At 43.6% G+C, this 27,950-nt stretch overlaps 1 protein-coding gene across 1 annotated transcript; it reads right to left on the reverse strand.

Moving 5' to 3' along the window:
- Positions 1–201: 201 nt before the first annotated feature.
- On the reverse strand, positions 202–21,921 carry LOC140493581 (polymeric immunoglobulin receptor-like). The gene is made up of 3 exons (XM_072592174.1): positions 21,558–21,921; positions 13,708–14,055; positions 202–623 (listed from the first exon to the last, which is right to left on the reverse strand). The coding sequence occupies exons 1-3, from the start codon at positions 21,919–21,921 to the stop codon at positions 202–204; spliced, it is 1,134 nt and encodes a 377-aa protein (XP_072448275.1).
- Positions 21,922–27,950: the final 6,029 nt, after the last annotated feature.

Consider the following 27,950-nt stretch of genomic DNA (forward strand, 5'->3'; position numbering starts at 1 on the left):
TCCAGTCATGTCTCTCTCTCTCTCTCTCTCTCTCTGTCTCTCTCTCTCTCTCTCTCCTTCTATCTCTCTCTCTCTCTCTCTTTGTGCCTCTCTGTCTCTGTCCTTCTCACTGCCTCCTGCCTTAGACCAACTGGAAGAGCCCAGGAGAAGGAGCCAACCCAAGAGCTCCCAGACCAGGTGGAGCCTGTCCCCATTGAGCTGTCAGGGCAGTGACACATCAGAACGTTGTTCCTCACCTTCCACTTTCAGGCGTGTTCCTTTTCCAGATCCAAACTTGTCAATATTGAGCTCCACACGACACCGATAGGAACCACCATCCTCCTGGCTCAGTCCCTCCATCATTATTGAGGCATCTTTGTTGCTGAGGTTCCCCACGAATCTGAATCGATTCCCACCGTCCCACTGTATCACATTCTCACACAGCTCACCCTGGGAATGGTCTGGACCAGGATCCGTCCACTTAAAGATTAAAGCTCGTGTTTCCTCCTTGTACCATAAGATGGAGCCGGTGAGTGTGAGGTTAGTGTCAGGGTGGGTGAAGCTGCAGGGTAAGACAGCGGAGCCTCCTTCCTCAGCCCTCACTTCATCCGCGATTGTCATTGACCAACCATTAGCAGAATCCGCTGTGAGGGGAGAGAGAGAGAGAGGATATGAACACAGCACAGACACCAAACAGTGAGGTAAAACACTGAATCTGTTATTTAGTGAGAAAAGATATAATATGATACAATAGGGGTTTCTGAACAGACTAGTGACAGAGTGGAAGGAGCTCCGGGCTGGATACAAGAGAGGGCTTCAGGTGGTTTGTAAACATCCTGAGGTTAGACTGTGGGGGGTTGTTGCTGTTGGTTGAAGAGAGGGTTTGGTGCCTGAGAGTTATCTGAACTCTCCATTGTTCCAGGAGACCCAGAGTGATCTGAAGAGCAGGACTCAGGGCCCTCTCTGCAGATCCTTTTCTATTTCCCATCACTTTCTACTCTATTACCCAGCCAGCCTTCAGCAACCTGGCTCATTCATCAGTCATAGCAGAGGGATGGGGGATGCAGTGGAAGCATTGTGGGGGTGGGGGGGGGGGCGGGGGGATACAGAGAGACATGAAGATGGAAAAAAAGTAAACTCATCATTGTGCGAGAGAACTCCTATCTCGTTAAAGGAAGTTATGACTGGTAATGATTTAACCTGAGAGTCACTCTGCCTCAGACAATGGGCAAGGTTGAGAAGATTCGAACTTCATGGTCACCGCAGACAATATGGGAATTACACATCCCTTGTTGGCATCACTCCACATCACAGACCAACTGTCCAGCCAACTGAGCTAACTGACATTGAGAAGGCAATCCAACTAAATCCAGAAGGCAGTGTGAATATCGTCAAGTGAGGGCATAAGGGAGCGTGGCATGGCTGGATGGCATTTACTTGTGAGTAAGGCAGACGAGCTGAGCGTGTAGATTAATGAGTGGGGATGAGATATTGTTGTTATCACAGAGACATGGTTGAGGGTGTGACAGGATTGATAGCACAATGTTTTGGGCTATTGAACTGTGAGGTGAGACATGTCGGGGTAGGGGGAATATCAAAGAGGAGGGGGTGTTGCAACATTGATGAAGGAGTTAATCACTGACATAAGATGGATGATATCTTAGAATGTTCCTCAAATGCGGTCTCATGGATCAATGTAAAAACAAACCTCCATCACTACACTCTGTCTCTTACCATCAAGCAAATTTTGTATCCAACTGGCATTCTCTCCCTGAATCCCATGCCACCTAACTTCACTAATTAGTCCACCATGTGGAACTTTGACAACAGCTTTACACAAGTTCATGTAAACAATATCTCCCCCTCTGCCCTCACTGGTCTTTTGGTTACATTTTCAAAAAGCTCAGTCAAGTTTGTGACACATGATTTCCCCTGCACAAAGCCACTTTTATGTTTTTGAAGACCTCCAACACTTCCTCTTCAGTAAAGTGAGTTGCTTTCAAGACATTAATATTTATTTGCCTGAGTTCCCTTGCATCAATTTCTTTCTCCACAGTAAAAACTGGTGCAAAATATTTGACAATAGACAATAGACAAAAGACAATAGGTGCAGGAGTAGGCCATTCTGCCCTTCGAGCCTGCACCACCATTCAATATGATCATGACTGATCATTCCTAATCAGTATCCTCTTCCTGCCTTATCTACAGAACCCTTGATTCCACTATCTTTGAGAGCTCTATCCAACTCTTTCTTAAATGAATCCAGAGACTGGGCCTCCACTGCCCTCTGGGGGAATGCATTCCACATAGTCACCACTCTCTGGGTGAAGAAGTTTCTCCTCATCTCTGTCCTAAATGGTCTACCCCATATTTTTAAGCTGTGTCCTCTGGTTCGGCACTCACCCATCAGCGGAAACATGTTTCCTGCTGCCAGAGTGCCCAATCCTTTCATAATCTAAAATGTCTCAATCAGATCCCCTCTCAGCCTTCTAAACTCAAGGATATACAAGCCCAGTCGCTTCAATCTTTACGTGTAAGGTAATCCCGCCATTCCAGGAATTGACCTCGTGAACCTACGCTGCACTCCCTCAATAGCCAGAATGTCTTTCCTCAAATTTGGAGACCAGAACTGCACACAGTACTCCAGGTGTGGTCTCACCAGGGCCCTGTACAGCTGCAGAAGAACCTCTTTGCTTCTTTACTCAATCCCTCTTGGTATGATGGACAGCATGCTCTTAGCCTTCTTCACTACCTGCTGTACCTGCATGCTTGCCTTCATTGACTGGTGTACAAGAACACCCAGATCTCTCTGTACTGCCCCTTTACATAAATTGATTCCATTGAGGTAGTAATCTGCGTTCCGGTTCTTGCCACCAAAGTGGATAACCATACATTTATGGTAAAAACAATAACTGCAGATGCTGGAAACCAGATTCTGGATTAGTGGTGCTGGAAGAGCACAGCAGTTCAGGCAGCATCCAAGTAGCTTCGGAATCGACGTTTCGGGCAAAAGCCCTTCATCAGCAATTATTCCTGATGAAGGGCTTTTGCCTGAAACATCGATTTCGAAGCTCCTTGGATGCTGCCTGAACTGCTGTGCTCTTCCAGCACCACTAATCCAGAACCATACATTTATCCACATTAAACTGCATCTGCCATGCACCTGCCCACTCCCCTAACTTGTCCAGGTCACCCTGTAATCTCCTAACATCCTCATCACATTTCACCCTGCCACCCAGCTTTATATCATCAGCAAATTTGCGAATGTTATTGCTGATACCATCTTCGATATCATTAACATATATTGTAAAAAGCTGCGGTCCCAGCACGGATCCCTGCGGTACCCCACTGGTCACTGCCTGCCATTCTGAAATGGAGCCGTTTATCATTACCCTTTGTTTCCTATCAGCCAACCAATTTTCAATCCAATCTAGTCCTTTGCCCCCAATACCATGTGCCCTAATTTTGCTCCCTAACCTCCTATGTAGAACTTTATCAAAAGCTTTCTGAAAGTCCAGGTACACTACATCTACTGGATCTCCCACATCTATCTTCAGAGTTACACCCGCAAAAAATTCAAGAAGATTAGTCAAGCTTGATTTCCCCTTCATAAATTCATGCTGACTCTGTCCTCTCCTGTTACTATTCAGATGTGCCATAATTTCATCCTTTATAATAGACTCCAGCATCTTTCCCACCACTGAGGTCAGACTACCTGGTCTATAATTTCCTGCTTTCTCTCTCCCACCTTTCTTAAAAAGTGGTATAACATTTGCCAACCTCCAATCCTCAGGAACCGACCCCAAATCTATCGAACTCTGGAAAATAATCACCAAAGCATCAACGATTTTCCGAGCCACCTCCTTCAGTACCTTGGGATGTAGACCATCAGACCCCGGAGACTTATCAACCTTCAGACCTAACAGTCTCTCCAACACCAAATCCTGGCAAATATAAATTCCCTTAAGTTCAGGTCCTTCAGCCACTGTTACCTCAGGGAGATTGCTTGTGTCTTCCCCAGTGAATACAGATCTGAAGTACCCATTTAATTCTTCTGCCATTTCTTTGTTCCCCGTAATATATTCCCCTGTTTCTGACTTCAAGGGCCCAATTTTAGTCCTTACCATTTTTTTGCCTTGCACATACCTAAACAAGCTTTTCCTATCCTCCTTTATATTATTGGCCAGTTTACCTTCATACCTCATTTTTCCCCTGCGTATTTCCTTCTTAATAATCCTCTGTTGATCTTTAAAAGCTTCCCAATCGTCAGTTTTACAACTTATCTTTGCTATGTTATACATTTTCTCTTTTAACTTGATGTGTTTCTTCACTTCCCTCATCAGCTACGGCCACCCATGCCTCCTCCTGGGATCTTTCTTCCTTTTAGGAATGAACTGATCCTGCAACTTCTGTATTATACACAGAAATATCCACCATTGTTCCTCCACGGTTATCCCTGCTAAGGTATTGCACCATTGACCTTTGGCCAGCTCCTCCCTCATAGCTCCACAGTTCCCTTTATTCAACAGAAGTCCTGTCACTTCCGACTGTCACTTCTGACTGGGAAGCTTTTAAAGAGCAACGGAGGAGACAAAGGTTAATCCAGGATATTTAGCATGAATTTGTTTAGGATATCTCACCCCTCTCCTCTGGTTCTACACATAGATGACCTCATTGATCTTGAAGAGGCCCTATTCCCTCCCTGGTTGCTCTCTGGCTTCTAATGACTTTGTAGAATATCGTTGGCTTATCCTCAGCCTTATCTGCTGAGGTTCTCTGATGTCCACTTTTTGCCCTCCTGATATCCCTCATAAGAATGCCCCGATACCCCTAACACTCTTCAAGAGATTCACTTGATCCCAGTTGTCTACACCTAAGACATGACTCTTTCATATTCTTAACCAGAGCCTCAATATATTTACTCATCCATTGTTCCCTCATCTTACTGGCCTTACCCTTCACTCTAACAGGAGGACAGTGTCTCTGAACCCTTGTTATTTCACTTGCCAATCATCCCTTTACCTGTTACCCTATTGTTCAAGGGTGGTCGTGATAAACCAGGAGAGTACAAGCCAGTGAGGACAACATCAATGTTGGGGAAAATATTGGAAACAATTCTGAGGGACAGAATGAATCATTACTTGGAGAGACAAAGGTTAATCCAGGATATTTAGCATGAATTTGTAAAGGAATTTGATTGAATTGGATTTGATGGAATCTTAGAGGAGGTGTCTAGGTATGAAGATGAGAATAATACAGTTGATGTCGTCGACAGTGACTTCAGTAAGCTTCACTTAAGGATGTCTCACTCAACTGAATCTCAGCATTTTCACCAGATAGGATTCTCTCTGTCTCTCTATGAAATGCATTAACATAAACTAACTCATTGACTCTTTCTCTCCCTCCTCCTTTGAGAACTGAAACAGCTTCAGACTTATTTTCAACGCTGATGATCTGGAGATTTTTTTACAACTCTCAACCTGGAGACTTTCGGAATTTTTTTAAAACAACTATTCTTCCGACCACTGTTCTTCTGAACTCAGCTGACTGGTGGTATTCAAAAATCTGTTTGTATCGACTGTAAAACTCACCTTGGTAAATATTCAGCAATGAACGCTCCAGGTCACTTATCTCCAGGACATGGGCGGCACGGTGGCACAGTGGTTAGCACTGCTGCCTCACAGCGCCTGAGACCTGGGTTCAATTCTCGCCTCAGGCGACTGACTGTGTGGAGTTTGTACGTTCTCCCCGTGTCTGCGTGGGTTTCCTCCGGGTGCTCTGGTTTCCTCCCACAGTCCAAAGATGTGCAGGCCAGGTGAATTGGCAATGCTAAATTGCCCATAGTGTTAGGTAAGGGGTAAATGTAGATGTAGGGGTATGGGTGGGTTACGCTTCGGCGGGGCGGTGTGGACTTGTTGGGCCGAAGGGCCTGTTTCCACACTGTAAGTAATCTAATCTAATCTAATCGAGACACTTTCTCAGTGTCTTTACTTCAATGTTCCAGATCACATTCTGACCCTTTGTTTCAAATGAACAAGTCACTTTCACAGAACTGAAGCCTAAAATCTCTTTTCACTCCACTTTTGAATCCACATTCTGAATGAACAATAATATTTTATAAACTGCCATCCCACTGTGCCCTCTAGTTCTTGATCCCTTCATGAGTGGGTACGGTCTCTCTCTATCTACACTATCCTGACCCTTCATGAGTGGGTACGGTCTCTCTCTATCTACACTATCCTGACCCTTCATGAGTGAGTACAGTCTCTCTCTATCTACACTATCCTGACCCTTCATGAGTGGGTACGGTCTCTCTCTATCTACACTATCCTGACCCTTCATGAGTGGGTACGGTCTCTCTCTATCTACACTATCCTGACCCTTCATGAGTGGGTACGGTCTCTCTATTGACACTATCCTGACCCTTAATGAGTTTGAACATCTCAATCAAATCTTCCCTCAGCCTTCCCTTTGGCCCAAATCCATTCTGACCTCAGTTATTCTGATTTCTCCAATTGTGAAGTTCAAGGGGAAACATTCTATCCACTCTATCTAAAGATTGCATGATTTAAAATATCTCTGTTCAATTATCCCTTTGTTTTGTTCTTCTCTTTGATGCAAAAATAACAGGCACACACAGGATCAGTGTGTATGTGAAACAATAATGTGTGTTTTTATGTGAAGGGAATATTTTGATTGACTGGGATGTGATGTTTATTGTCAATCTGACTTCGATTTTGCTGCTTCAGACTGTCTAACAAGTCATGGGGCTGACCCATCATATGCTGATGAAGTATGTAATGATTGACAGCAGTTTAAGGTGTATGTTGTCACAACATCTCCTATGTAATAAAGTGTTATAATTGACTCCCAACTTTCTCTTAAAGGGCCATCTAGCGAATTAGGATCCATTCATGATGACAATCTCTGGTAGAGTCCTGAGTAGGCTGAAGGCAAAATGTGACTTGAAGTGGGGACACTCCCCACTGCACCACAACAATGTCCTACATGTTGAACAGGACATAAGCTCAATGTCAAGATCACTTAGCTCACCAAGACCAGAATACTGACTCCCCGTGACAACCCAGCAATCCTCCCTCCCTTATGGCCCGATAGGTTACAGTGCTGAAGCCAGAGGCAGCTAGACCCAACGACATTGGAAAAGCTTCAAAAAAAGATTGACATGAATTGTACAAGATTGGAGTGGTTTACTAGGAGATTCCATGAGGGAAGATTATTGCTACAAAACCACATATTGAAGCAGTGAAGAAAGACAGGAACAAGGTCATTGCTCAGTATTGTACTGAAAAGTGAAGATTCTGTGTGGTTCACTCAAGACAAGTGACTGCCATTACTCGGGGGTGCAATAGCAGAGTTGTCTTGTAAGGAGGCTATAAATCTAGAGATCCAGGTCATTTTCTGGGGTAATGGAGTTCAAAGCCCTCCATAGTCGAGTTTCATTTTATTTTAAATCTGGAATTAAGAATCTCATGATGACCATAAACTCTCGGGAAGGAAATTTGTTATTCTTACCTGGATGGTTCACATTGCTTAACGATGGAAAAGGAAACATTGCTATCAGCTCTTCAACACTTTGAAATTTATGTCTGATATGGAATTAATGAGACAACAGTTTTTGCTAATTATAATCTGCTAATCTTGTAGAAAAGCTTAAAGATAAGACTTCAGGTCATACAGATGGAGCTTCGATCTGCAGATGGAGAGGTGCCAGAAGACAGGAGGAAAGCCAATGTGGTACCATGATTCAAGAAGTGAGCAAGGGATTAACCAGGTATCTACAGGCCAGTCAGTCAAACCTCAGTGGTAGGGAAACTATGGAAGCAATTCTGAGGGGCAGAATTCATCTACACTTAAGAGATGGAGATGGATCAAAGGCAGGCAGAATGGTTTTGTTAAGGAGAGCGAGGCAGAAGATGGGATTCGATAGGCTGTTTAGCCTGACCTCGGTTATTTGAAAGATTTTACAGAAATCATGGGACCTAGTGCTGTTCCTCACACAGCCCCTGACCCAACCTCCAGGACCCACACTCGCTTCCACTGACCTGACACAGTGAACACCCTTCTTCAATACTGATGTACTGTCAACCCCTGTCCTGGAGACCTGACCAAGTAAGGATGGCAGAGACAAAAACAGAAATTGTGGGAAAAACTCAGCAGGTACAGTGGCATCTCTGCAGAGAAAGTAGAGTTAATGTTTTGGGTCCAGTGACACATCTTCAGACATAAAATGATCAAAAACAGTGGACCGAGAGGAGTGTGGATCTTGCAGCTGCTCCTGAGATTCAGATTTATTTCCAGATTTACTTTGAGATTTCTTACGTTTATTAAATTTCATTAATATAAGCTTTTTATTTGATTCATTTTTAGCTCTTTTCTCGTCAAAAATGCAAAAGAAGCAAAACAACCTCACACAATTTTTTATGAAATGGAGTTTTCTCAATGGAAGTTTTGGACAGGCCCACATGTGGACTGTTCAGTCTTTTTCCACTATGAAATTATGAGAGAGATGTTTTTAAACTCACTGAAGCAATTTTTTTTTTAATTGCTGAGGAATGTTTTGTTTCAAACCTAGTTGTGTTTACACACCTCTTGGACAGGCTGACACGTGGGATTTTATTTTTAATCAGAACATTGATAGCTGGGGCTGGACCACTTGTGCTTAATATTAACTCTTTGGATAAAGAAAGGTTTATCTTTGGATGAAGAAAGGTAGTTTATTTTAGAGATATTATGCTATTGTAAGTTGCTTCTTTTTAGACTTAATGACATTGCAGGCATACAAGAGACACAGAGTTAGATGGCCAGTAGATTTTGAGAGGTGATAACACAGCAGGATCAGTCAGATAGAAGGATGACTGTCAGGAAAGGTAAGAAGGTAGTTCAGAAATCTCTCGTACTGTTGAAAGGGTAGTCTCTCAGAGGAAATTAGAAGGGACAGTCAGATCTTGGGCTGTAAGAATGAATCTTATGTTTGGAGGGGTTTGACAAATTTAAAAGAATAATTGTTGTCGGTGATACTCCTGTCAAGGGCACAGACAGGAGGTTCCGCAGCAGTGAGCATGAATCTAGGATATTATACTGTTTTCTTGGTGCTAGGATTAAGGACATTGCAAAATGTTTGACACATTCTGTTAAAGGGAAGAGTGAGATACTGGAAGTTTTTGTACACATTGAAGGGAAAGAATAAAAGCTTTACAAAGTGAATATCAGAGGTTAGGTAGAAGATTTAAAAACTAGACCCTCAAAAGTAGTAATCTCTAATTTACTCCCAGGGCCAAGCTCAGATGAGGGAACAAAAGGATAAAGGAGACAAATCAATGGCAGAAGAGGTGGTGTAATGTTCAGGGATTCAGATTCTTGGATCACTGCGATCTCTTCTGAGTCTAAAAAGACCGTTCACAAAGGGTGGTTTCAACTGAACTGCTTTCGGGAACAATGGGTGAATAAAGAGATAGAGGTTCCAGTCAGGGATAGGACAGAATCATACACTAAATATAAACAACTGGGTCCAAATGGATCTCTTGCACTGTATAATGAGTGTCAGGCCATTCATAAGAGGGAGATCAGGAAGTCAAAGAAAGGATATGGGATAACCTCAACAAATAAGGTTAAGGATAATCCAAAGGAATTCTATAAGTACATTAAGACCAAGACAGCATCAAGAGATAGAGTGTAAGTCTCCTTAAAAAACAAAGAGATTGCCTTTGTGTTTTAGATTCCCTACAATGTGTGTGGCACGGTGGCACAGTGGTTAGCACAGCTGCCTCACAGCGCCAGAGACCCGGGTTCAATTCTACGCCTCAGGCGACTGTCTGTGTGGAGTTTGCACATTCTCCCCGTGTCTGCGTGGGTCTCCTCCGGGTGCTCTGGTTTCCTCCCACAGTCCACCAAATGTGTAGGTTTGGTGAATTGGCTAAGCTAAAATTGACCGTAGTGTTAGGTGAAGGGGTAAATGTACAGGCCCTTTGGACCAACAAGTCCACACCGACCTGCCAAAGTGCAACCCACCCAGACTCATTTCCACTGACTAATGCACCTCACACTATGGGCAACGTAGCATGGCCAATTCACCGAACCTGCACATCTTTGGACTGTGGGAGGAAACCCTCACCACACAGGGAGAACACGCAAACTCCAGCTGCCTGAGGCTGGAATTGAACTCAGGTCCCTGGTGCCAGTGCTAACCACTGAGCCATCATGCCACCCCTCAGGAGATGGGAGAGATATCAGATGAATATTTTGTGTCAGTTTTTACTGTGGAGAAAGAATTGGAGGGTAGAGAACTCTGAGAAATAAATATTGATGTTTTGAAAACAGCTTGTAATACAGAAGAGGAATTGTTAGAGGTCTTTGAAAATATAAATACATATCTCTGAGACGTGATCTACTCAATCCCAGGACATTGTCAGAAGTGAAGAGGAAATTGCTGGGCCCCCTGCAGGAACATTTGTATCATCCATAAATAACAGTCAGGTGCTGAATGTCTGGAGAGTGGCTCATGTTCAAGAAGGAATGTCAGGAGAAGCCTGGGAACTTCAGACCTGTGAGTCTGACTTCGGTGGTGAGTAAGTTGTTCTGAAAGTTTGGATTTATATGCATTTGGAGAGGCAAGGAATGATTCGGGATAGTCAGCATGGGTTTGTGCAAGGGATATCGTGTCTCACAAACTTGATGGAGGTTTTTGAAGAAGTAAACATGAAAATTGATGAGGGCAGAGGGGTAAACATTGTTTACTTAGAATTTGGTAAATCCTTTGACAAGGCTCCGCATGGTAGACTAATTAGTGAAGTTAGATCCCATGGGATTCAGGGTGAGCTTGGCAAGTGGATGCACAATTGGCTGAAAGGCAGAAGACAGAGAGTGACGGTGGAGGGAGGGTTTTGTTCTGGAGGCCTGTGACCAGCAGTGTTCCACGGGGATCAGTGCTGGGCCCACTTTTATCAGTCACTTATATGAACAATTTCGAAGAGACTACAAAAAGCATGTTTTGCAAGTTTGTGGTTGATACCAAAATTGATAGAATATTGAACAGTGAAGAAGGTTATCTTAGAATACAAAAAGATCTTGGTTAAATGGGTCAATGGGCTGAAGTGTGACAGATGGAGTTTAAGATAAGTGTGAGGTGTTGCACTTTGGGAAAACAAACAAAGGGAAGACTTACACAATTAAAAGTAGGGCCTTGGGTAGTGCTGAAGAACAGAGACCGAGGGATTCAGGTACAGAATTCTTCCAAATTTGCATCATCTATATATACGGTGGTTCAGCACACTTGCCTTCATTGCTTAGACCTTTGACAATCGGAGTTGGGATGTTATGTTCAGGTTGGACAGGATGCTGGTGAGGCCTCTATTGTGTCCAGTTCTGGTCACCCTGTTATTGCAAGGATATCATTTCGCTGGAGAAGAGATTTACCAGGATGTTGCAAATAAAGCAGGCCTTGAGTTATCGGAAGAGTCCGGAGCGACTAGAACATTTCTCACTGGAGCGTATGAGATTGAGAGGTGACCTTATCAAGATCGATAAAAGCATGAGGAATATAGATAAGGTGAATGGCAGGTGTCTTTTTGCTCATGTGGGAGATTTCAAGACTGAGGCATATCTTTAAGGTGAGAGGAGAAAGATTTTAAAAAGACATAAGGAAGGAGGCTGAGGGGTGACCTTATAAAGGTTTACAAAATTACGAGAGGCATGGATAGGATAATTAGGCAAAATCTTTTCCCTGGTGTTGGAGAGTCCAGAACTAGAGGGTGTAGGTTTAGGGTGAGAGGGGAAAGATATAAAACAGACTTCACGCAGAGGGTGGTATCTGTATGGAATGAGCTGCCAGACGAAGTGGTGTAGGCTGGTACAATTGCAACATTTAAGAGGCATTTGGATGGGTATATGAATAGGAAGTGTTTGGAGGGATATAGGCCGGGTGCTGGAAGGTGGAACTAGATTGGGTTGGGATATCTGGTCGGCCTGGACGGGTTGGACCGAAGGGTCTGTTTCCATGCTGCACATCTCTATGACTCTATGCCTATAAGGGGCAGTTTTTATTTTACATAGAGAGTGGTTTATGTGGAATAAACTTCCAGAGGAAATGGTGGATGTGGGGACAGTTACAACGTTTAAAAGGCATTTAGATAATTTCATGAAAAAGAAATGATTGGAGGGATATGTACAAAGCGCAGGCAGGTGGGGCTACTTTAGTTTGGGATTATGGTCAGCATGGACTCGTTGAACTGAAGGGTCTGCTCCTGTGCTGTATGACTCTATAACTGATTATAGCTGGGAAAAGGTTGGTGTAGATGCTGAAGATGGGGAGGGGGGTGAGGGGGCAGGAGTAAACACTCAGTGGAAACAGACCCCAGACAGAGAGAAAAGCAATTGGACAGACAAACAAAAGGGGAAAGGTCAGCCTGGGAGAATGAACAGCTGCTGATGGGAACCATTCGTCACTGACAACGGATTGTTTTGGTAGTAGCCCATGTGATGACAAGGCCTGGTGTGTGGGGGTTGGGGGAAGGAGGTAGGAGAAGGTGCTGAGGCCCTAAAGTTATTCAGCTCAATATTGAGTCCAGAAGGTCACTGGGTCCCCAAAAGGTGGTGTGTGGAAATGGCAGGCAACTGGATGCTGAGAATCATTTTTTTGTGGGCAGAACATTTCTGTTCAGCAAAGTAATCACCCAGTCAGTGTTTTGTTTTCCCAATACAGAGTTAGATGTGGACTGTGCAGAGTTGGTGGATTATGAGCAGCGCTGAGTCTGTGTGAGGAGGTGCTGATGGAGAGAGAGGGCTCAAGATTGTGCATATGGCAACACATGACACTGAGTGTAAATGGCAGATTTCATTCTCTAAATCAAGTTGTTATATTATTACCAGACCATGGGCTGCTTTCTCTTGAGAGAGAGAGAGAGAGAGAGAGAGAGAGAGAGAGAGACAACTGGTGGTGGTTTAACCTGAGGGCCACCACACCTCAGTGAGGGGAGAGTTGAGAAGGAGGGTCCTTCATGGTCACCTGAGCCAATGTGGGGATTGAACCCACACTGTTGGCATCACACTGCTTTGCAAACCAACCGTCCAGCTAACTGAATCAAACCCCAGATTCCCTAAAGTGTATGATTGAATCAGATCGGCTTTTCCAAATCTCAACAATGGTCACATGCAGCCATTAGGTTCGCTTTTTTTTAAAATTCCATTGGTGAATGCAGGGCTCGGATAGGTCCCACGTGGCTGGGATGCCTCACACAGTCAGATGGACACTGGGGGAATGTACTTGCATTGATGGAACTATTCCTGATGAAGGTTGGAACCAAGAGGGACACATTAGTCTGTAGCACCTTCCTGTTCAAGGAGATGATCTTAATGTCAGTATAACTTTGGGTCATTTGGAGATTGAGCTAAATATTCTCAGTGTGTCAATGTCTTTCAATACTTACATCAGAAGCGCCTAAAAAATATCAGCAAAGCATAGTACATTAAATATTGAAAAAAATTCAATTTGAATCCCAAAGTTAAAATACTACAGATGCTGGACATTTTAATTAAACATCAAAATGCTGCAAACACTCAGCAGTGCAGACAATACCGATGGAGAGAAACAGGGTTAGTGTTTTAGTTCCATGTCCTTTCAGCAGAAAATCAAATCACAAAACATTCACAGAATCTGTTCCACTCTCATTGTGCACCTTCTACAGGCTGAAGAATGTGTGAACGGTTTCTTACCATGTACCTGCAGCCGTGTCTCTTTCTGGATTAGATACAAAAGATTGACTCTTGATCTGTACTCCACCAGACACAGGTAAGTGTGATTGTCCCTCAGTCTCAGCTGGTTTATCCTGATTGAGGCGTTTCCCTCCCCTGGGTTCCCGATGAGCTCGTACCGATTTCCACCGTGTCCAGTTGTCCAAGTTCCCTGTGATTGGGCTGTAAATGTAACGATGTGTTGGTAGGGCTCCTTCCTCATCCAGGTAACAGTGGTCAGGGGCGGGTAGGACCTGGTCTCAAAGATACAGGGTAAAGTAACTGAATCTCCCTCTGTCCCACTCACCACTGAGAGGTCTCCCTGAACATCTGAGGAAAGGACAAACATCAGAATGGATGAGATCAGTGTGCAGAAGGTCTTATTTCAATATGTTACATTCCTTTCAACTTCACAATAAAATGAGCAATTAAAGACTCCACTCATATCTCTAACAGGTCTGTGCTGGACATTCCCCAAGAAGAGTCACCCTGATCAAAATGTCTCCTCACCACTCAATTTGAAAACCTTGATTACAAGATTAAAAATCAGATATCACCAGGTTATAGTCCAACAGGTTTAATTTGAAGCACTAGATTTCAGAGTGCTGCTCCTTCATCAGGTGATTGTGGATATAAGATTGTAAGACACAGAATTTATAGCAAATGTTTACAGTGTGATGTAACTGAAATTATATATTGAAAAAGACCAGGATATTTGTTAAGTCTCTCGTCTGTCAGAGTGACCAAGTTGGTTTCAGTTCTTTTATATGTAAATCACAATTTTCTTTTAAAAATTACATTCTCAAGTGAACTTTAACAATTGGTGTCTGTCAGCCAAGATAATGTATTGAAGGTGTGAGCTCCCCTGGGTGTTACTGTCTGTGCCACAATGTTTAGACTGATTCTAATCTAAAAATTGACTTTATAGAAACTTACATGGATTCATGCAGTTTTTTGAGCAAAATTTGATGAAACTCTGAAAGTACAAATTCACCCCACAAACGTATATGTGTGTGTGTGGGTGTGTGTGTGTGTGTGTTGGGGGGTGGCTGTGAGTGTCTGTGAAAGAGTGTGCGCATGTGTGTGAGTATGAGTATAAAGGGGTATAAGTCTGTAAGACGGGGCATGTGTGATTGTGGGAGTGTATTTGTGAGCGTATGAAAGAGCATCTGCGCCAGTATGTGTGTCTGGAGGAGTGTGTATTTGGGAGTGTCTGAGTGTGTGTGGGCACGCGCATGTGTGTGTTTGTGTGTGTGTGTGTACGCACATGTGTGTGTTTGTGTGTGTATATGTATGTCTGTGAGTGCAGGACCATTGAAGTGTTCTCTGACTGGTTGAGGGGCGGGGGGCGGAGGTGGGGAGGGTGGGGGGCGGGGGGGGGGTGAGCACTCCTGTCTGTTGATTGTTGTACGGTGCCCATCCATCCGTTGCTGTAGCCTCTCCTTGCTCTCACCAATGTAGCATGCCTCAGGGTATCCTTGCCTGCAGCGAATGGGATAGACAACGTTGGCTGAGTTGCATGAGTACCTGCCACATACAGCAGTCTGGGACATTCAACCTTGGACTTTCAGGTGACCATCCTCCAAGGCGGACTTCGGGACAGGCAGCAACAAAAACTGGCCGAGCAGAGGCTCTTGGCCAAGTTCGGTACCCATGGGGATGGCCTCAACCAGGATCTTGGGTTCATGTCACACGACAAGTGACCCCATCACGCTACACACACACACACACACACCTATGGATGCACACACTGATGCAAACCCTCTCTCATATGCTCACACATACACTGCCACACTCACACATTCACCCTCTCACAGACTTTATACTTACACTCACACACAGGCACACACTCCTCACAGACATTCACAACCACCCCCCTCCCCCCTTCCCCACCCCCGCCCCACACACACACATGCACACACACACACATATGCACATATAATTTTGTGGGGGTGAATTTGTACTTGCAGAGTTACATTTTACTTTGCTCAAAAATCTATGTAAGATTCTATAACTTCATTTTTTTCGATTAGAATCAGTCTAAACATTGTGGCACAGACAGTATCACCCAGGGGAGCTCACACCTTCAATACATTATCTGGGCTGACAGACACCAATTGTTAAATTTCACTTGTGAATGTAACTTTTAAAAAAATGTTTTGTGATCTACATGTAAAAGAATTGAAGCCAACATGGTCATTCCAATGGATGAGAGACTTAACAAATAATCCAGATCTTTTTCAATATATAATTTCAGTTACGTCAGCTGTAAACCTTTGCAATAAATTGTGTGTCTTACAAGCTTATACTTCACAACCACCTGATGAAGGAGTAGTGCTCCAAAAGCGAGTGCTTCCAGATAAACCTGTTGGACTATAACCTGGTGTTGTGTGATTTTTAACTTTGTACATCCCAGTCCAACACCGGCATCTCCAAATCTTGATTACAAGATATTTCCATGATGTGGAGATGCCAGTGTTGCACTGAGGTGAACAAAGTCAGAAGTCACATGATACAAGGACTTCACCTGATTCAGGAGCAGTACTCTGAACCTTGTTATTTGAAATAAACCTGTTGGACTATAACCTGGTGCCGTGTGACTGCTGAAGGTACTTACAGATTGGATCCATTGAACCCTCCTGAATTCATTCATGCAGAACCCTCCACCCATTGCTCAAAGTTAATTTTCTTTAAATGAGGTCAAGGATTTTACAGCCTTCCCCCTCACTCTGTCCAGCAAACACGTTCAAAGTATTGACCACACTCTGTGTGAAGGAGAACCCCCTGGTGTCATTCCTAATGTAACCATTCACCAGCTCCAACCTGTGACCTTTGAAATGAGCACAGGTTAATTTAAACTCAGAGTCCAGATTAAACTTTTCTACATTAAGTAAGATATTTGGGTGCAGGAGGAGGGGGATAATCAGCCATGTGGTTCTTTGCTTCATGAACTTAAAAGAGGAGCTGAGAGATTAAATGTTTCCTCATCTCAATTTACAGAGAAAATCCGTTATTTTGCAATTGTTCCCCTGTTTGACTTCTGTTCTCAAGAACAAATATCCTCTCAGAATCTGTCGTGTCAAACTTCTCAGCATCTTGAGGAAGGGTCACTCTGCCTGAAACGTTAACTCTGATTTCTCTCCACAGGTGCTGCCAGACCTGCTGAGCTTTTCTGACAATTTCCATTTTTGTTTCGGATTTGCAGCATCTGCAGCTTTGTTTTTGGTTTTTCCTCAGGATGTTCTTTGTTTCATTAATTTCTCCTTTTGTTTTATTCCATCATGGGTATCGCTGGCCCAGATGATGTACATGTATTGTCCATCCTGATTGCCCTGGTGAAGCTGCTGTTACGAGACAGCGGTGAAGCCTTCTGCTAATTAAACCAAACAACCAGAAAAGCTCACCTCGCATCGCCATCTGTTAAAGTATGAGGAACAGAGAACTCCCAAAATTCACTTTTATATTAAAAATCAATTTATTCTTTAACTCTCAAAGTGAACTTTAAACAACAACTATTTCCAACTCTTAGCCTCCTTTCCCTAAACTGCTTGCTAACTGTCTCCAACTCTATAATAATCTACTGTTCCAATAACCACCTTTATTAAAATTACATAAGCTTCATTACAAAACCACACAATGGCTCTTATTGTCAGTGTGTTCCTTCTTTCGGCATCGATTGCAACTTTGATTGCAACATTTGGTGCAACTAAAACTGGTGCCACGGTTAATACAACTCTCACATTGTCAAGTGCCTCCTGGCATTGTTCTATCCACTGAAATGTTGTGGTCTTCTTCAGGAAATCCGAGTGAAGTCACTACCCTGCTGACATTTGGAACAAACTCCCAGTAGAATCCACTTAGTCCCCAAAATCAAAGCACTTCTTTCTTTGAGGTTGTTTGTGGAAATTCCTCGATGGTCTTTGTCTTTGCATTCCTGAGGGTCAACATTTCAAGCCCGATGTATTGTCCCAATAATGTCTCCTCTGCCTTCACAAATTGTGTTTTCTTCAATTTTATTACCGCTTTGCTTCTCTTAATCATTCAAAGAGCTGTGTGCCAACTGTACCATGTGATCTTTCCATGACTCACTAAAAATCACTGCATCATCCAGATATACTGCACAGTTTGTTACCACAGCCACACCTCTGTTCACGAGCCTTTTAAATGTGGCTGGTGTGTTCTTCATTCCAAAGGGCAGCACTTTGAATTGACATAACCCATTTGGGGTGACAAACGCAGAAATTTATTTCAAAATCTCTGATAAAGGGATGACAATGCCCAAACAGTAAGTCCAACTTTGTGATATAAGGGGCTTGTCCAAATTTTTCTGTACAGTCCTCCAATTTTAGTATTGATCTGAGTTTGATTTTGTAACTGCCTTAACCTTCCAATGGTCCAAGCAAAATTGTTGAATCCCGTCAGGTTTGGCAACTAACATGATCATCGAACTCCACTTGCTTTGACTCAGTTCAATGATAGCTTCATTGCACATTGCATCCACTTCCTTCTGGACCTGTGTGGCGTTGAAAGGATTAAGCCTATAGGTGTGTTGTTTTATTGGAACAGCATTCCCTACTTCTACCTCATGCACAAGAGGATCAGGCCTCTCCATCTTATTCCTGCATATGTCCTTGTCCTGCTGCAACAATCATTTCAACTGGTTCTTTGTTCCTGGGACAGATTGTTCACTAACCTATCCCACTCCTCAAGGACTTCTTCATTGTTTAATGTATTTTAAGGCAATCAAACTGCACAGCATGAGATTTGATTCCTCACTCTGTGGGCCAGTAACTAACACTGTTCCTCCAGTTCCCCCTCTCTATTATAATAATGTTTCAACATATTCACATGACATACCCAATATAGTTTTTTCCTGTCCAGCATCTTTACCAGATAGTTTACCTGACTCAACTTTTTTCTCAATTTGTCAGGGACCACAGAACCTGACTTTGAAAGGATATCCTGTCACTGGTAACAATACTAACACGTCATCCCCATGGGAAAATGTCTGGATTCCAGACTTTTTATCTGCCACCTGCACCCTCTTTCAGTGCTGTTTAGCTAACTCACCTGCCTGATTTAATCTCTCTCTCACCTCTGATACACAATCCAAGTGTGTGACCTCCGACTTTTGATTTAACCAACCACAAATAACTGAAAATAAATCAATTCTCTCACCTACATTTTCTTTAAAAATCTTGGACACTAATCGGCAAGTGTTTAAATCTGCTGGGATCTTTTGTACCCAAATCTTTTCAAATCTCAGACTGGATCTGTCTAAACCCGTCCAAATCGCAGATGAGCCCCCAAACTGAAACTTTAACTGCGACTTCAACCAAACACCCAGAAAAGCTCACCTCACATCGTAATCTGTTAACGTCTGAGTGATAGAGAACTCCCAAATTCCAATACTTAAACAAAAAAATCAAATTATTCTTTAACTCTCAAAGTGAACATTAAACAACAACTATTTCCAAGTCTAAGCTTCCTTTCCCTTAACTGCTTGCTTTCTGCCTCCAACTCAATAACAATATACTGTTCCAATAACCACCTGTATTAAAATTACATCAGCTTCATTACAAAACCACACAGTGGCTGTCATTGTCAGTGTGTTTCTTCTTTCAGCGAAAGATCTCCTGGGTCAACTTCTGTCTTTCACTGCAAAGATGTTTCATATGAAGAAGGTCCCTTTGATTGAGAGTGTTTTGTACAGCAGTTTTTCAATGGCAGTTACTCTCTGTCTAACTTTCAACATATCTGCTTTTTTTTATATACCCCAAACATCAGATTGTCTCATTAGTTTGAGGTTGGCAAAAACAATAAATTCAAACTCGATTGGGTTTTAATATTCGGGGAGATAATTTAATCTGATTGTTTAGATTCAAATCATGCTCAAAACAACTGAGGTATCTCGTTTGCAGTGAAATGTTACATATTTTCAATTTGGCCAATTAAACTTCTGGAAGCTGTCAGTGACTGAATTGAATTGAATTGAATTGAATCAAATTGACTTGAATCGAATCGAATTGAATTTATTGTCACATGTACCGAGGCACGGCAAAAAGCTTTGTCTTGTGAGCAGTACAGGCAGATCACAGAGTTAAGTAGCATAGATAGTAAATAATAGGTAAACAACGGAAAAAACAAAAAGACAGGTACAGGCGAATGTGCCTGTTGTTAACATCAAGGCTGTATTTGAGCGAGTGTAGCATCAAGGAACCTGAGCAAAACTGAATCCAGTGGGAAGCCAAGGGGGGAAACCTCCATGGGTTTCAGTCAGACCTGGCACAGAGGAAGCTGGTTGTTCTTCTTGGAGATCAGTCATCTCAGCTCCAGAGCACATCTCTGCAGGAGTTCCTCAGGTTAGTGTGTCCTTGGTCTAACCATCTTTAGCTGCATCGTCAATGACCCTCCCTCCACCATAAGGTCAGAATGGGGATGGTTGTTCACTGATGAACATGGGATACAGGAGAACATCTCCACCTACAAGCTTCCCTCCAAGACACTCACCACCCTGATGGGAATATTTCATCATTCCTTCAGTGTCACTGGGACAAAGCCTTGGAAATCCTTTCCCAACCGTATCGTGAATGTCTCTGCAGCTGAGGGAATACAGCAGTTCAAGAAGGCAGCTCACCATTCCTTCTCCAGGGCTGGCCAATAAAGGCTGACTGTGCATGGGACACCTACATCCCCTTGGACAATGAAAAGATAGTTCCAAGTCAGGATGGTCTGTATCTGACGTCATTGTTCACTGAGCTCTTCAAGGTCCCTACTTTGGAAGGTGCTGGTGGAGGAAATGTTGCTGTCTTGCTGCAGTGCATTTTATAGTTATTTTTATTCCCACAATGATGTTAGGGTGGGATTTGCAGGACTTTGACCCAGTAATAATGACAGAGCAGTGATATATTTTCCTGCACTGTTCCAGGCAAGTGGGAAGTATTTCATCACACTCCTGACTGGCCAATAGGCCTCGGAGTCAGGAGGTGTGTTAATTCATAGGATTCTTAGCCTGTGACCTGCTCTTGCAGCCACAGTTTCATTTGCACTCCTGGGTTCACTCCTTATCCACAACTGAGGGGCAGTTAAGTGTCAAACACAAAACTGTGGGTATGGAGTCACATGTAGGTCAGATTGGATAAGGATAGCAGATTTCCCTCCCAAAAGGACATGATTAACCCAGATTCTTTTTTAATGGTGACGATTACACAGTCATTATTAGACTAGTTTTCAGTTCTAGATATTTTCAAATTCAAATTTCACAATCTGCCACAATCCCCAGGACATTAGCCTCTGGCAAGGACAGCTCCCCCCATTTTCTCCTCAGCCAATAGAGGTGGAGGACAGCAACAGTGAGGTTCTCAGCTCATGTGAGCTGAGGGTTCCTTCACCCTGAGATGAGCTCATCCATTGAGGGTTCAGGAGGTGCCAGGTCTCTCTTGTCCTCACCCAATGGTGATAAAGCTGGACCCTCATTGGTGGGGATCTTGGAGCTTGGATTGTCAGTGATGTTTTCTCTGTTCCCCATCCCAGAGCAATGAAGCCAGTTTGAACGTGAGAATGAATGAGTGTAACTGTGGGAGGTTTCAAAGTTAGTTATGGAATGGTCTCTAAATCCCAGTCATTTCTCTCTCTCTCTCTCTCTGTCTCTCTCTCTCTCTCTCTCTCTCTCTCTCTTTGTGCCTCTCTGTCTCTGTCCTTCTCACTGCCTCCTGCCTTAGACCAACTGGAAGAGCCCAAGAGAAGGAACCAACCCGTGAGCTCCCAGACCAGGTGGAGCCTGTCCCCATTGAGCTGTCAGGGCAGTGACACATCAGAACGTTGTTCCTCACCTTCCACTTTCAGGCGTGTTCCTTTTCCAGATCCAAAACTGTTAATATTGAGCTCCACACGACACCAATAGGAACCAGCATCCTCCCGGCTCAGTCCCTCCATCATTATTGAGGCATCTTTGTTGCTGAGGTTCCCCACGAATCTGAATCGATTCCCACCGTCCCACTGTCTCACATTCTCACACAGCTCACCCTGGGAATGGTCTGGACCAGGATCTGTGCACTTAAAGATTAAAGCCCGTGTTTCCTCCTTGTACCATAAGATGGAGCCGGTGAGTGTGAGGTGAGTGTCAGGGTGGGTGAAGCTGCAGGGTAAGACAGCGGAGCCTCCTTCCTCAGCCCTCACTCCATCCGCGATTGTCATTGACCAACCATGAGCAGAATCTGCTGTGAGGAGAGAGAGAGAGAGAGAGAGGATATGAACACAGCACAGACACCAAACAGTGAGGTAAGACATTGAATCTGTTATTTAGTGAGAAAAGATGTAATATGATACAATTGTGGTTTCTGAACAGACTAGTGACAGAGTGGAAGGAGCTCCGGGCTGGATACAACAGAGGGCTTCAGGTGGTTTGTAAACATCCTGATGTTAGACTGTGGCTGTTTGTCGCTGTTGGTTGAAGAGAGGGTTTGGTACCTGAGAGTTATAGAACATAGAACATAGAACAATACAGCATAGAACAGGCCCTTCGGCCCACAATGTTGTGCCGAACATCTATCCTAGATTAAGCATCCATCCATGTACCTATCCAAATGCCGCTTAAAGGTCGCCAATGATTCTGACTCTACCACTCCCATGGGCAGCGCATTCGATGCCCCCACCACTCTCTGGGTAAAGAACCCACCCCTGACATCTCCCCTATACCTTCCACCCTTCACCTTAAATTTATGTCCTCTTGTAACACTCTGTTGTACCCGGGGAAAAAGTTTCTGCCTGTCTACTCTATCTATTCTTCTGATCATCTTATAAACCTCTGTCAAGTCACCCCTCATCCTTCGCCGTTCCAACGAGAAAAGGCCAAGAACTCTCAACCTCTCCTCGTACGACCTATTCTCCATTCCAGGCAACATCCTGGTAAATCTTCTCTGCACCCTCTCCAAAGCTTCCACATCTTTGCTAAAGTGAGGCGACCAGAACTGCACACAGTACTCCAAATGTGGCCTAACCAAAGTCCCGTACAGCTGCAACATCACCTCACGACTCTTGAATTCTATCCCTCTGCTAATGAACGATAATACACCATAGGCCTTCTTACAAACTCTATCCACCTGAGTGGCAACCTTCAAAGATCTATGTACATAGACCCCAAGATCCCTCTGTTCCTCCACCTGACTAAGAACCCTACCATTAACCCTGTATTCCGCATTCTTATTTGTTCTTCCAAAATGGACAACCTCACACTTGGCAGGGTTGAACTCCATCTGCCACTCCTCAGCCCAGCTCTGCATCATATCTAAGTCCCTTTGCAAACGACAAATGCCCTCCTCACTGTCCACAACTCCACCTATCTTCGTATCATCTGCAAATTTACTGACCCAACCTTCGACTCCCTCATCCAAGTCATTAATAAAAATTACAAACAGCAGAGGACCCAGAACTGATCCCTGCGGAACGCCACTTGTAACTGGACTCTCCATTATCTGAACTCTCCATTGTTCCAGGAGACCCAGAATGATCTGAAGAGCAGGACTCAGGGCCCTCCCTGCAGAACCTTTTCTATTACCCATCACTTTCTACTCTATTACCGAGCCAGCCTTCAGCAACCTGACTCATTCATCAGTCGTAGCAGAGGGATGGGGGATGCAGTGGAAGCATTGTCGGGGTGGGGGGGCAGGGGGGGATGGGGGAGTGGAGGTGGATACAGAGAGACATGAAGATGGTAAAAAGTAAACTGAAGTAAAAAAGTAAGCTCATCATTGTGCGAGAGAACTCCTGTCTCGTTAAAGGAAGTTATGACTGGTAATGATTTAACCTGAGGGTCACTCTGCTTCAGACAAGGGGCAAGGTTGAGAAGATTGGAACTTCATGGTCACCTCAGACAATATGGGAATTAAACATCCCTTGTTGGCACCACTCCACATCACAGACCAACTGTCCAGTAAACTGAGCTAACGGACGGTGAGAAGGCAATCCAAGTAAATCCAGAAGGCAGTGTGAATATCATCAAGTGAGGGCATAAGGGAGTGTGGCATGGCTGGATGGCATTTACTTGTGAGTAAGGCAGACGAGCTGAGGGTGTAGATTAATGAGTGGGGATGAGATATTGTTGTTATCACAGAGACATGGTTAAGGGTGTGACAGGATTGACAGCACAATGTTCTGGGCTATCGAACTGTGAGATGAGACATGTAGGGGTAGGGGGAATGTCAAAGAGGAAGGGGTGTTGCAACATTGATGAAGGAGTTAATCACTGACATAAGATGGATGATATCTTAGAATGTTCCTCAAATGAGGTCACATGGTACAATGTAAAAACAAACCCCCATCATGACACTCTGTCTCTTACCATCAAGCAAATTTTGTATCCAACTGGCATTCTCTCCCTGAATCCCATGCCACCTAACTTCACTAATTCGTCCACCATGTGGAACTTTGACAACAGCTTTACACAAGTTCATGTAAACAATATCTCCCCCTCTGCCCTCACTGGTCTTTTGGTAACATTTTCAAAAAGCTCAGTCAAGTTTGTGACACATGATTTCCCTGCACAAAGCCACTTTTATGTTTTTCAAGACCTCCAACACTTCCTCTTCAGTAAAGTGAGTTGCTTTCAAGACATTAATATTTATTTGCCTGAGTTCCCTTGCATCAATTTCTTTCTCCACAGTAAAAACTGATGCAAAATATTTGTTTAGGATATCTCACCCCTCTCCTCTGGTTCTACACATAGATGACCTCATTGATCTTGAAGAGGCCCTATTCCCTCCCTGGTTGCTCTCTGGCTTCTAATGACTTTCTAGAATATCTTTGGCTTATCCTCAGCCTTATCAGCAGAGGTTTTCTGATGTCCACTTTTTGCCCTCCTGACTTCCCTCATAAGAATGCCACGATAGCCCTTACACTCTTCAAGAGATTCACTTGATCCCAGTTGTCTACACCTAATACATGACTCTTTCATATTCTTAACCAGAGCCTCAATATATTTTCTCATCCATTGTTCCCTCATCTTACTGGCCTTCCCCTTCACTCTAACAGGAGCACAGTATCTCTGAACCCTTGTTATTTCACTTGCCAATCATCCCTTTACCTGTTACCCTATTGTTCAAGGGTGGTAGTGATAAACCAGGAGAGTACAAGCCAGTGAGGCCAACATCAATGGTGGGGAAAATATTGGAAACAATTCTGAGGGACAGAATGAATCATTACTTGGAGAGACAAAGGTTAATCCAGGATATTTAGCATGAATTTGTAAAGGAATTTGATTGAATTGGATTTGATGGAATTTTAGAGGAGGTGACGAGGTATGAAGATGAGAATAATACAGTTGATGTCGTCTACATTGACTTCAGTAAGCTTCACTTAAGGATGTCTCACTCAACTGAATCTCAGCATTTTCACCAGATAGGATTCTCTCTGTCTCTCTATGAAATGCATTAACATAAACTAACTCATTGACTCTTTCTCTCCCTCTTCCTTTGAGAACTGAAACAGCTTCAGACTTATTTTCAACGCTGATGATCTGGAGATTTTTTTACAACTCTCAACCTGGAGACTTTCGGAATTTTTTAAAACAACTACTCTTCTGACTTCTGCTCTTCTGAACTCAGCTGACTGGTGGTACTCAAAAATCTGTTTGTATTGACTGTAAAACTCACCTTGGTAAATATTCAGCAATGAACTCTCCAGGTCATTTATCTCCAGGACACTTTCTCAGTGTCTTTACTTCACTGTTCCAGATCACATTCTGACCCTTTGTTTCAAATGAACAAGTCACTTTCACAGAACTGAAACCTAAAATCTCTTTTCACTCCACTTTTGAATCCACATTCTGAATGAACAATAATATTTTATAAACTGCCATCCCACTGTGCCCTCTAGTTCTTGATCCCTTCATGAGTGTGTACAGTCTCTCTCTATCTACACTATCCTGACCCTTCATGAGTGGGTACGGTCTCTCTCTATCTACACTATCCTGACCCTTCATGAGTGGGTACAGTCTCTCTCTCTATCTACACTATCCTGACCCTTCATGAGTGGGTACGGTCTCTCGATTGACACTATCCTGACCCTTCATGAGTGGGTACAGTCTCTCTCTCTATCTACACTATCCTGACCCTTCATGAGTGGGTACGGTCTCTCTCTATCTACACTATCCTGACCCTTCATGAGTGGGTACGGTCTCTCTCTATCTACACTATCCTGACCCTTCATGAGTGGGTACGGTCTCTCTCTATCTACACTATCCTGACCCTTCATGAGTGGGTACAGTCTCTCTCTATCTACACTATCCTGACCCTTCATGAGTGGGTACGGTCTCTCTCTATCTACACTATCCTGACCCTTCATGAGTGGGTACGGTCTCTCTCTATCTACACTATCCTGACCCTTCATGAGTGGGTACGGTCTCTCTCTATCTACACTATCCTGACCCTTCATGAGTGGGTACGGTCTCTCTATTGACACTATCCTGACCCTTCATGAGTGGGTACAGTCTCTCTCTATCTACACTATCATGACCCTTCATGAGTGGGTACGGTCTCTCTCTATCTACACTATCCTGACCCTTCATGAGTGGGTACTGTCTCTCTCTATTGACACTATCCTGACCCTTCATGAGTTTGAATATCTCAATCAAATCTTCCCTCAGCCTTCCCTTTGGTCCAGATCCATTCTGACCTCAGTTATTCTGATATCTCCAATTATGTCTCCCCGTGACAACCCAGCAATCCTCCCTCCCTTACGGCCCGATAGGTTACAGTGCTGAAGCCAGAGGCAGCTAAATGCACCGACATTGGAAAAGCTTTAAAAAAAGATTGACATTAATTGTACGAGGTTGCAGTGGTTTACTAGGAGATTCCATGAGGGAAGATTATTGCTACAAAACCACATATTGAAGCAGTGAAGAAAGACAGGAACAAGGTCATTGCTCAGTATTGTACTGAAAAGTGAAGATTCTGTGTGGTTCACTCAAAACAAGTGACTGCCATTACTAGGGGGTGCAATAGTGGAGTTGTCTTGTCAGGAGGCTATAAATCTAGAGATCCAGGTCATTTTCTGGGGTAATGGAGTTCAAAGCCCTCCATAGTCGAGTTTCATTTTTTTAAAATCTGGAATTAAGAATCTCATGATGACCATAAACTCTTGGGAAGGAACTTTGTTATTCTTACCTGGTTGGTTCACATTGCTTAACGATGGAAAAGGAAACATTGCTATCAGCTCTTCAACACTTTGAAATTTATGTCTGATATGGAATTAATGAGACAATAGTTTTTGCTAATTATAATCCTCTTATCTTTGTAGAAAAGCTTAAAGATTAGACTTCAGGTTATACAGATGGAGCTTCGATCTGCAGATGGAGAGGTGCCAGAAGACAGGAGGAAAGCCAATGTGGTACCGTGATTCAAGAAGTGAGCAAGGGATTAACCAGGTATCTACAGGCCAGTCAGTCTAACCTCGGTGGTAGGGAAACTATGGAAGCAATTCTGAGGGGCAGAATTCATCTACACTTAAGAGGTGGAGATGGATCAAAAGCAGACAGAATGGTTTTGTTCAGGATAGCGAGGCAGAAGATGTGATACGATAGGCTGTTTAGCCTGACCTCGGTTATTTGAAAGATTTAACAGTCCATCATTAAGAATGAGATTGTGGAGAAGAAGAAGTTCTTTGAGGGGGTGACAAGACAGGTTGACGAAGGTCAAGCAGTTGATATGGTGTATATGGACTTCAGCAAGGCATTTGATAAGGTTCCCCATAGTAGGCTCATTCAAAATGTCAGGAAGTATGGGATACAGGGAGATTTGGCTATCTGGAGTCAGAATTGGTTGGCTAACAGAAGGCAGAGAGTGGTTGTAGATGGAAAGTATTCTGCCTGGAAGACAATGATGAGTGGGGTCCTGCAGGGGTCTGTTCTTTGTAGTTTTTATAAATGACTTGGATGAGGAGGTTGAGGGGTGGGTTCGTAAATTTGCAGATGACATAAAGTTTAGAGGTGCCATTGATAGTATTGAGGGTTATTGCAGGCTGCAGCGCGACAAAGACAGGATGCAGATCTGGGCTGAGAAATAGCAGATGGAATTCAACCTGGATAAATGTGAAGTGATGTATTTTGGAAGGTCAAAATCGAATGCTGAATACAGGATTAAAGACAGGATTCTTGACAGTGTTGAGGAACAGAGGGATCTGGGTGTGCAAGTACATAGATCCCTCAAAGTTGCCACCCAAGCGGATAGGGT

The sequence above is a fragment of the Chiloscyllium punctatum genome, chromosome 2 (genome assembly GCF_047496795.1).
Source record: "Chiloscyllium punctatum isolate Juve2018m chromosome 2, sChiPun1.3, whole genome shotgun sequence".
Classification (NCBI taxonomy): domain Eukaryota; kingdom Metazoa; phylum Chordata; class Chondrichthyes; order Orectolobiformes; family Hemiscylliidae; genus Chiloscyllium; species Chiloscyllium punctatum.